Source organism: Saccostrea echinata, unplaced genomic scaffold, assembly GCF_033153115.1.
Source record: "Saccostrea echinata isolate AGI-Se365-2 ecotype Australia unplaced genomic scaffold, CSIRO_AGI_Sech_v1 ptg000009l, whole genome shotgun sequence".
Lineage (NCBI taxonomy): Eukaryota > Metazoa > Mollusca > Bivalvia > Ostreida > Ostreidae > Saccostrea > Saccostrea echinata.
The window spans coordinates 13,673,316-13,685,135 of record NW_026889758.1 but is presented as its reverse complement, the minus strand read 5'-3'; the positions used below and the strand labels follow the sequence as shown (position 1 = coordinate 13,685,135).

Genomic DNA, 11,820 nt, shown 5'->3' with positions numbered 1-11,820 from the left:
AACAATTACTGAAAATTGCTGGGAAAAATTACTGTTCAATTTTTTAGTTCATAAGGCTAGAAATTTCATTTAGACCCAGGTCACATACATATCTATTTAAAATGACATACAATCTTATTAGTATTATTAAATGTATTCTGACATCATAAATTGATCCAAAATATAGACCAAAATGTATACATATATATACTGAATGATAAAACTGTTGCTGGTCTATCAAACATGTTTTATTTGAATTGAGGAGCCTGCTCATATTTTAATTCTTTGTTGAATACTAATATATAAATTCACCATTTTTCTGCAAAAAAAAAAAAATGTGCAATTTTACAAAGCCTGTTTACGAATACACACAGTTCACAAGAAACTTTCTTATAGGTAAAGAATGCATCAAGTCTCTTTACTTTATCTTATGTTTAGAATGGGACAGAATGAGTGACAATCCATTTATTCTGTTGACAGGGCCATTCATGCATTTAGTAAACTTAGCTATTTAAACTGACCAAGAAACCTTCATTAAGAAATAAATACTGATGGTTTGTTTTTGATAGGTGCAAAATGGATGTATCCAACTGAGGTGTACATTGATTATTTTATACCTCATTTGTGATGGGGAAACTGACCATGGTAATGTGCCTCGGCAGGTGCCAGTCTCCCCCTATACTGATACTAAAATTAGATCCAGAAATTCCCCCTTTTCATAAGGTACTGATTTTCAGGAATAATTAATATTTTTGAGAACTTTAAGTTGGATATTACCATATTTTCACCATTACTTCAAGAAACGTCATGTTTTTATAGCAACATTCAAATCACATTTAGAGTGATAACACAACATTTAAATTCAAAAAAAGCTGTTAGCATTAAAGATATATACCCAGTAATTTCTGGCACATTAGACACCTAGTATCAATAGGTAGTGAAGAAGAAAACTTTTAAGCCATTTACATAGACCCAAAACAAAACAAGACATTAAATTATTCCATCCCACTACAAGCAAAAGTGAATTTTAGATATATATAAAAGGCAAAGGGTTACCTGTATGTAAATGTTCAGCTCAATATGAATACTGCCAAAACATTGCACCAAGTATTGCTCAAAATATTTCTTTAAACCAACAGCTACATAGTTGACTGAAAAGGTTTTTTTTTAAAATTCTTTGGTAAAGAAGAACACTTCGTGGTCCAGTTTGATTAAGACTGATACATAATAAGATTTCTTATTTTGTTTACTTTCAAAGAATTTTTATTCATCTGTGGCAAAATCATCAAATCAAAGTCAGAGATATTCAACAAATAGAAAAAAAAACTTTAAAGTTAACCATATTACTTCTAAAAAAGAAAAAAGGATAATTTGAAAGAAACCATTAAATGTTCCTGGAACCTCTCCCCACTTGAATTTTGGAACAAATCCTGAATGGCATCTCCATCAAATTGATTTAAAATTCTGATTCTAAAGAAAATTGCTTTCTATTGAACAAAGGAGTTGGTTAATGCATGGTGTGTACAGAACAAGAAATTTGAACGTATAGGTAAGGTCTATATTCCTAAACAAATGAAAGTCTTTATGCCATCTAATAATACATCTTTTCACAGACCATTAAATGTGATTCTCACTCAAAACATACACTGAGGTTCAGGAGGGCAAACCAGAGGTACAAAACTTCTAGCATTCCATTTCTTAAGTTCTCAAATTAATTCTAAACAAATTTCTACTAGAAAGCATAAACATTTTCATTTTGCAGACTACTCTTGTTTATTGATTTTACAAAAATGAAAAAAAAATTTGTTCTTAGGAACCTAAGATGGACCTCTTTCGACAAAGTCAATCATCATTTTTATGCACAGTATGAAAGGATATGCCTCCCATATCATACAATGATTAAGGTACGGGCAGAGAGCCAATCAAATGGCAGGATTTGATGCAAGTCTAAAAGTGATTTCAATTCTATCAAACTTTCAACATACTACAAAAACTATGGAATGGATTAAAAATAATGAATAAAACTATGTAAGTAAACTTTGAAATATGCTTGCCAGATTGTAAACAAATATTTTTATTTAAGTTTACTAATATTATTGAAAATTAACATTTAAAAAAAAAAAATCTTTCAGTTAAAAAATATTTTCTATAAATGTACAAACCTTTATTAGTAAATTTACAGAATTAAGATACTAATGCTGTAAATGAAAGGATTTGTTTTTGACCTACAGAATGGATTGATAATTGATGACCTTCATCCCCATCTCTTCATATAAATATATCACATGTATAATAAATTTATTATTGATAATCTAAAATCAACAGAAAAATTATAAGTTCAAATATGTACACCTTTTATCACTTCATACTTTTAAGAGTTTTCCAAGGTACTAAATGATACATTTTTACAACATGGTATGTTCCCTGATCATCCATGATAAACTTCATGGTAAACTCTAAATATTCAGTGTCACAAATACTTGATTAATCCTTTAATATTTGGATACTTATAAGCAAGTCCCATTTAGAAATGTTTCACTGAATTCTGAAACATAAAAAGCTACTATTTGTTAAAAATAAAGTCTTAGGAAAAGAATGTTCATACATCCTGTATAGATATCAAGTATATTTAATCTAATAACTACAGTAGACCTTGTCAAGAGCCAGTACACTTAAAATGGATACCTGGTTATTATGGTTGATAATCATATCCTCACAGTTATGAAGATTTAACTGAAGGAAAGGAATTAGTTTATTGCAAATCTTAATTTGTCTCTAAACTGTTAATTACTATAGCCTGTAGGCTTTGATATACTGTATACATACATTGTATTTAGATTCTCCAGTAAAGGAGAGATCTGAAATCTGTTTTCTACAAATAGTTCTCTCTGACTGTATCAATTGTGCATTCTCACAATGTGTTGGTGATCTTTTTCTTTTATTCTAATATATATATTCAAAATAAAATACATATCCCCCTCCCTCCTCAAAAATCAAGAGCAACCAAAAAGTACTTAAACAAACAAACAAAACCAAAATGAAAACAAAACAAAATAAGCACAAATAAATAAATACCACTCCTTGAAATTGATTCCAATTTTATAAAAATTCCACAACATAACTTGTATATCAGACCTGCAATATACAGCTAAGAACTACTACACCTTTATATTTCTTCTAAATCTTAATAACTTATAATTTACACTGTATTATTGCCAACCATTAAAGCCTCCCATGATATCTTCCCATTACATTCTTGTATCATAATGCATTCCCTCCGATCTAACAATATGCCTTTCATCATCTCAGCAAAGAAAATCAAACATTTGTTCAATGAGTTTTTGACAAAATTTTGAATACCTTCAGACACTTAAATAAGAATTAATTGATATCTATACAACTGTTCCCTTTAATGACTTTGAGCATGTTTTAAATCTACAATGGCAGATGAATAGGCAGCAACATATAATATGATCAAAAGTGAGAACTCAACAGTAACCATGTAGAATCTTTCAACAAACAAATTCATAACACTTTCAGTTTTATACCATGGCAAAAAATAAATGTAAAGCTTTTTTCTTATATTCAAATTATTTAAACATTTGTGAAAAGAAGGTGAAATTAAAATCCTTCTGGAAATTCAGATGACGGAATTTTTAAAAGGAAAATTTTATGAGCATATCTCTTTTTCAGAAAGAGTGCATCAATCCATTTTAAGAGTCAAATTAACCAAGACATACAGTAATAAAGCAAAGTGTTGAACAGAATGGCAACACAGACAGGCGTAGTTCTGCCACAAATACGGCGTTCACATCACAAGAATCAGTTTGAAATTGTTGAACAAGATTATGATGCCATTCGAGTACAAAGTCCACGCCGTCAGACGGTCACAACATTTGAAGATGGAAGGAGCATTGTTACCCCTAAATCCGGGCGACTCCTGGCCCTGGAGGATAAAGTTACCAGGGCCCTAGAACAGCAGTCCCAGGTCCTGACTCAGCAGGAACAGGTGGCCAAAGCCCTGAATGACCAACAAAGAATGACAGAAGGTCTCATTCAGAAGGCATTCGACAATCGTGAGGACTTTATAGAAAATCTAAATCGAGTACAGAATGACCGACTGGAAGAAAACACAAGACATCTGCTTCAGAACCACATCAACTACATCACAGCAATAGTGTCACGACTTAACAAAGACATAGCAGTAAGTCAATAGTGTCATGACTTAATAAAGACATAGCAGTAAGTCTATAGTGTCACAACTTAAAAAGGACATAACAGTAAGTTTATGGTGTCACAACTTAACAGGGACATAGCAGTAAGTCATGACTTAATAAAGACATAGCAGTAAGTCTATAATGTCATGACTTAACAAAGACATAACAGTAAGTCTATAGTGTCATGACTTAACAAAGACATAGCAGTAAGTCAATAGTGTCACGATTTAACAAAGACATAGCAGTAAGTCAATAGTGTCACGATTTAACAAAGACATAGCAATAAGTCAATAGTGTCATGACTAAACAAAGACACAGCAGTAAGTCATTAGTGTCACAGCTTAACAAAGACATAGCAGTAAGTTTATAGTGTCAAGACTTAACAAAGACATAGCAGTAAGTCTATAGTATCTTGACTTACCAAAGACATAGCAGTAAGTCTATAGTGTCAAGACTTAACAAAGACATAGCAGTAAGTATATAGTGTCAAAACTTATCAAAGACATAGCAGTAAGTTAATAGTGTCATGACTTAACAAAAACATAGCAATAAGTCAATAACGTCATGACTTAACAAAGACATAGCAGTAAGTTAATAGTGTCACAACTTAACAAGGACATAACAGTAAGTTTATAGTGTCACAATTTAACAGGGACATAGCAGTAAGTCTATAGTGTCACGACTTAATAAAGACATAGCAGTAAGTCTATAGTGTCATGACTTAACAAAGACATAACAGTAAGTCTATAGTGTCATGACTTAACAAAGACAGCAATACCTCAATAGGTTCACAACTTAACAAAGACATAGCAGTAAGTCAATAGTGTCACAACTTAACAAAGACATAGCAGTAAGTCTATAGTGTCATGACTTAATAAAGACATAGCAGTAAGTCTATAGTGTCACAACTTTATAAAGACATAGCAGTAAGTCTATAGTGTCATGACTTAACAAAGACAAGCAGTAAGTTTATAGTTTCACAACTTAACAAAGACATAGCAGTAAGTTTATAGTGTCACGACTTAACAAAGACATAGCAGTAAGTCTATAGTGTCAGGACTTAACAAAGACATAGCAGTAAGTCTATAGTGTCACGACTTAACAAAGACATAGCAGTAAGTATATAGTGTCACAACTTATCAAAGACATAGCAGTAAGTTTATAGTGTCATGACTTAACATAAACATAGCAATAAGTCAATAAGGTCATGACCTAACAAAGACATAGCAGTAAGTTAATAGTGTCACAACTTAACAAAGACAAAGCAGTAAGTCAATAGTGCAAACTTAACAAAGACATAGCAGTAAGTTTATAGTGTCAAGACTTAACAAAGACATAGCAGTAAGTCTATAATGTCATGACTTAACAAAGACATAGCAGTAAGTCTATAGTGTTATGACTTAACAAAGACATAGCAGTAAGTCAATAAGGTCATGACTTAACAAAGACATAGCAGTAATTCTATAATGTCATGACTGAACAAAGACATAGCAGTAAGTCTATAGTGTCATGACTTAACAAAGACATAGCAGTAAGTCAATAGTGTCATGACTTAACAAAGACATAGCAGTAATTCTATAGTGTCTTAAATTAACAAAGACCTAGCAGTAAGTCTATAGTGTCACAACTTAACAAAGACATAGCAGTAAATTCTCTTCATACAGAATGTTTGAATTGAATTTCTCATGCAAGGCTCAAAAAATTCATCTCCTTGACATTTTTGTGCAGACTATGTACAGTTAGTTATTTAAATTGTCATTTTGCTATTCTTTGTAATCATTTCTTTACAAACTACATTTAAGACACTGGAAGAGGAGATACATAATAGAGACATGGCGGTGGTTGGGACAAACTCAGCTGTTGGGAAACTGGAGGTTCATCAGGTGACCATGTTGCAGGACCTACGTAGCAGAGTTGTTCGCTGTGATCAGGCCCTTACAAAGCACAGCGCGGACATAAGTAACTGTCGCAGTGAGATTACCAATACCATGCGTGAACAGCAGACCATGAAAGAGAATCTGAAGGAACATATTCATCGTGTGGAGGCAGAGGTCTGTGACAAAGTTCAAACATTTAGATCATAAGCTATGACTGTAATAGAGGGCATTCTTGTAGAAGTCTATAATACACTTTCCTTCAGCATCCCAGTTATTGCAGGTTGACACGTAGCTGTAATCATTGATTCCCACTTACAGAGTTACAGTCAGATCATAAGACTCAGTAAAGTGCCTTTTCTATAATCAGTAATGGTGGTCATTCATACTTGCTAATTTTGTTTTCAATATTTATTTATTGAGTGTTAAAACTGCATATATTGTGTTTAACAAGAAAGCATCTATGTTTTAAAAAATTCAAATAAATATCACTTAGAAAATAAAATGGGACATACTGGTAACAAAACATCAGGACACTTAACAATATCAGATAATGTGGCCTAAAGGTTGATATTGGTGAGTGTTACATGGCATGAGCTAATAGAATTTGTTGTTTCTTACACATAATTTTGGTCCATGTGATTAAATAAAAAATAATTTTGATTTATTTCAAGTAACTCATACATACATGCATAACTCATGCATACAAATAATTCATAAAGAAATGATTTATATATAAATTTGTAGGCAGTAATTTGTATATCACTATGACATAATGTATAACATAACGTTTTTACCAGATTTAATAAGTGTCCTTTAATTTATTTTTAGCAGCATGGCATTCACTTATTGGGAAAGGTTAGCAATTGTTTGAAAAAACAAAGAACTTATTAGATAGAGCCCCACATGCTTGAAAAGAGAGTTGAAAAGTTCTGCTGAACAGGAATTTTGAGGATCTAACCCTAGAACAACAAACCTTATACCATTACTAACATGACGGGTTCCTTCACCATGCTAATGATGACAATGATAATGATTTCTATCATTTTAGATGCTGACCATGATGGGAGAGCTGGAGAGAATCCATGGTGAACAAAACACAGAACTAAATCACATGAAGAAAGACACAAATCGTGAACTAGCCCTGGTAGGGGAGAGAAATAGTGTCATACTGAATGATGTCAAAGCTACGCTGTCAGCCTTCAAACTGTCCATTGAGAATGATCGGGATCGATTTGAGGAGAGGATGATGTCGCTGTTAGACAAGGCCACAGGCAACTGGAAATCTCTCTTGGTAAGCTTACTGTGTTTGTGCGGACTGGTTGAATGGTTATAATATTCTACAGCAAGGATTTCAAATTTACACTTATTACAATTTTCAATGTCAACAATCTAGTATAAACTTTACCGGTAACATTATTTTCACACATTGTAACGAGAGTTGACATTGGTTTGTTTGGCATCACATGTCAAGGTATATAATGCAGATAGACCTGGACTTTCTAATCATAAACTTTAAAAACTCTGATAGACCCAGACTTCTAAAAAAAGATACACCAACTCCTCTTTGTAATTGTGACATCATAATGGGTATGACGTAGCAATGCCCTGAGTGTGGATCTACTGTACATTGATAACATAGATGTTTAATATATCAAACATAAATTTAAACATAAAATTCAAACAAATTTAGCATTTCAATTTTTTACATTCCCTAAATTATTCATTCAGTATAAAAGATACACAATGTCATTAAAACAGCTTATTTTGTTTTGATGTCTTAAGTGTCTATGTATTAAAAGAGAGATGAAAACTTTATCCTTTTTTAAAATCAAATTTGTTTTGTTAATCTCTTAAAAAAAAATAATATAACAAATGTAGCCCTTTCATTTGGTCAATCCATAGATATATCGACTTCACAGAAAAGCATATCGACCTCGCACTTCATGCTCGGTCAATATGCTTTTCTGTGAAGTCTATATATATCTATGCATCGACCTCATGAAAGGGCTATATTTGGATATTATCATGTTTACCCTTTTATTCTGTGAATATTACACATTAGATATTTTTTTCATACACCAATGTTGTGACGTCACAGTTATTTTTGCATGAAAATATCATAAAGTAAAATAATGTGGATTCATATAAAGAAACAGTGTAAAACATTGATAGCAATTATAAAACGTGATAAAAAGAATTTCCCATGATTTGTGGTTGGATATGATTTTTATCCAACTCGCTGGATAAAATCATAATCAACCACAAATCATGTGAGGTCCTATATGTCTTCTAAAGTATTATTTATAGGTATAATCCAGTCAAAATTAAGAAAATGTGCACATTCAAATGTTGAGACACTTCTTCACTCTCACACATCATTGGGAAATATGTTTGGCATAATGCATATAACTATACTGATCTATTTAATTTTTGACTACATGTATATCATCATTTTCAGCCAAAGTCAGAAACTTCATTCCACATTATCCTGCTCTGACCTGGGGTTACTACACGTACTATATATATTGTGTAAAATACAGGTAACAATGTGTTTTGTAGGAGAAGGTTGATATACGTATAGAAGAAAATGTATACAGTCTAGATATCCGCATGCAGAAACTGGAGGAGGCATTAGCATATGACAGACGAGTCATCTCTGATCTTCAGGCGGTCAGTATCTATATGACAACTAATGGAGGGAGGTTTACTAATCAATGAAAAAAAGGGAGGGTTAAAGGAAAAAAGAGAACTTTTTTTTAGTTCAATGCAAAAATATACAATAAATAATAATAAGGAAAATAAACTAAATAATAAGCAGGTTGTTTTTAGAATTATCTTCAACCTTGTATGTCTATAAAAAAAAAAAAATCCATTTATGTTTTGCTGTCATTATAGATTTTGAAATATTATTGGATTTTTGAAATAGTCATATGGTGTTGAATATTTCTCATTTTTTTCCTTCTTTCATATTTTGTTTTCTTTTTTTCTTTTTGAGTGGGAGGGAGGAGGGGGTTAAACCTCACATTTTTTATACATATGTAGTATGAAGAAGTAAGGTTAGTAAGAGTTAAGCCCCTTTTCACAGCACAATGTAAATATGTCAAATGTCGAATTCTTTTATAAAGTAAACATTTTCCGATTTTTACTTCATATCTTCAGTATGGTGCAACTTTTCTTTTTTTTTTCATAAAGATATTTTGGTGTAATTTGCATTACAAAATATAATTTGATTGTTTTGGCAGGTATTTGTTTGATCTCTTGGCTCAATTTATGATTAACAAGATATATATTTAAAATTTCTAACTTATCAATTATATGTAGATACATGAACATCAAACATCATATTTGAAATTATTGTGCTTATAAATTCTAAATACATGAGTACCTCAAATGCTATCTAAATATTCATTTATAAGAAAAGCAGTTTTTACAACTTCTAAGAAAGAGAACCAAAACCATTAAGCAATTTTCTCACCAACAAAATATAAAATAAATGCCCCCATCCCTCCAAAAATTAAAATACTACTAAAATCACTAATTTTTTTTTTGGGGGGGGGGGGGGTAATTTTAGTTGTTTTTGAGGTATGAAGAGACCCAAGAATTTATGCCCACCACGAAATATAATTTTTCATACATATTACTACTCAACAATTTTTCATCCAGGAAATCAAATCCCCATGAATAGGGCTGGGTATCAGCTGGGAATTTCGTATTGTGATATATTGCAATATTTTTAAATGTATTGCGATATGTACTGCAATATTATCAATAACAGTTAAAATGCTCTTTTCTTATTTTATTAACCTTCATTTATAAGCAGAGTGTATATAACTATCATAAATATGTTGTAGCAAAAAAATTTCTTGTTGATTTCCCTCCAGTTTTGCAATGGAATGCAACAATATGGTTTATCGTGAATTAGGCCGTTATCCATTAATCATAACCAGGAAAATAAGAATTATGAAATACTGGTGTAAATTACTTAGTACAAATAACTGTATATTGAAATCTTCTTATGAATATTTATTGTATAATGCTGAAAATAAATTACACTCCAAACTTAACTGGGCAAGGGATGTTAAAGATGAGTTGTTTAGAATGGGACTTGGGAATTTTTGGATCAATCAAGATTTTATTAATCCAATACAGTTTATATCTTTATATAAGGAAAGACTGTTGGATATCTACCTTCAAGATTGTAATGCCTTTTTTGAAAATTCAACAAAGTGTTTCTTGTACAAGCACATTGTGTGTGACAATTTTTCCAAAATCCATGCATATTTGACAAAACCTATTCATTCTAAGTTAAAGAAGTATATTACTAGAATAAGGCTTTCTTCCCATAGCTTAAGTATAGAAACAGGAAGATATCAGAAAATAGAAAGAAGTAATAGAATATGTCAATTTTGTAATGATCACCGTATCGAAGATGAATATCATTTTTTGCTTGAATGTCCTGTTTATGATTCTTTAAGAAGAAAATATATCAAACCATATTATTTCAGATCTCCAAATATGTACAAGCTTACTCAGTTACTCAGCTCTCATGATTTTGGTGTTTTAGTTGGATTAGGGAAATTTATTTTTCATGCATTGATATTAAGAAATGATGAATAATTTAATTTATATGTATATTATGTATAGATATTTTTCATGTATAATGGAGAATCTAATGCTTACTGTAATTGTTGGTGTTGAGGAGTCGGACAGATGGACACTAGGGGTTCCACCCCCCGTAGACTCTCGCTATGCGTGTATAATTATGTTAATTTTGTGTAACTGATGGGCCGTATGGCTTAAAGCTGTTTAATAAAGAATTAAAATTCAACAATTCAACAGCAACCTTACTGTTTGGCACGATTGAAATGTTTCTGACATCTTAAATTTCATATTTTACCTTAGAAATCCCAAACCCAAGCATTTTGCTGGTGTATGGGTACTGGAAAAAGTATTGGAATACTGCTTTTTTGTAAACAAATTGCAATATACTGGAATATCGATATTATTGTGCGGCCCTACCTATGAACCCATATGTTTTCCTCAAACCACAAAAGTTTGACTCCAAGAAAATATGTAATTCTACAGTAAATACAAATAACAAATAAATAAACTTAAACATGCAACGACCAATTATTATTTGAGTCAAAAGTTGATTTTGTGTTTAATTTTAATTACATGTACCAGCTTTCTCTTCATACCTACTTTTAATTTATTTATAATAATTTGAATTTCAGAAAGTAGAGACACGAATAGTTAACAGACTTGAGACTCATACTCGACATCATCAAGAAGAACTGGCCAAAGCGAAGCGAGAATTCAGGGAGGGTTTCACCTCAGTGCATGACAGTATATCAAATGCAAAGAGAGTGTTAGAGGGCAAACTGAAATTACAGGAGGATAAGCTTAAAAAAGATATTAGCCAAGTCCGAAAACTAGTGGTGCTTGCTTGATATTCTGTTCTTTCACATTGTCAAATGTACATGTATAAATACTTGCCTACATTTCTGAGATTTGTCATTAATTCTTTGTTTGTAGCGATTCAATTTACATATATATTAAATTATATTACATTTCTTGATACAGTGCAACTTGTTTAGTACGAACATGGATGTAATGAATTTACAGATATAGTGAAGTTTCCTTGAATCCAAGGCAAAATTCTTAATAAATCTTTGTAAAATTTTACAGTTATAATGAACTGTGAAATAATGAATACAGCAAACTGATTTTGTGAACCATAAATTTAA

At 31.4% G+C, this 11,820-nt stretch overlaps 2 protein-coding genes across 2 annotated transcripts in view; both read left to right on the top strand.

The window, feature by feature from the left end:
* LOC133181809 (ras GTPase-activating-like protein IQGAP1) overlaps positions 1 to 11,820 on the top strand; it is a 148,280-nt gene that overhangs the window by 32,250 nt on the left and 104,210 nt on the right. The gene's annotated exons all lie outside the window — the stretch shown is intronic.
* LOC133181814 (protein FAM81A-like) lies at positions 1,914 to 11,650 on the top strand. Its single transcript, XM_061316435.1, has 6 exons — positions 1,914 to 2,007; positions 3,673 to 4,183; positions 5,999 to 6,247; positions 7,122 to 7,364; positions 8,633 to 8,743; positions 11,308 to 11,650. The coding sequence occupies exons 2-6, from the start codon at positions 3,746 to 3,748 to the stop codon at positions 11,521 to 11,523; spliced, it is 1,257 nt and encodes a 418-aa protein (XP_061172419.1). The 5' UTR covers positions 1,914 to 2,007; positions 3,673 to 3,745; the 3' UTR covers positions 11,524 to 11,650.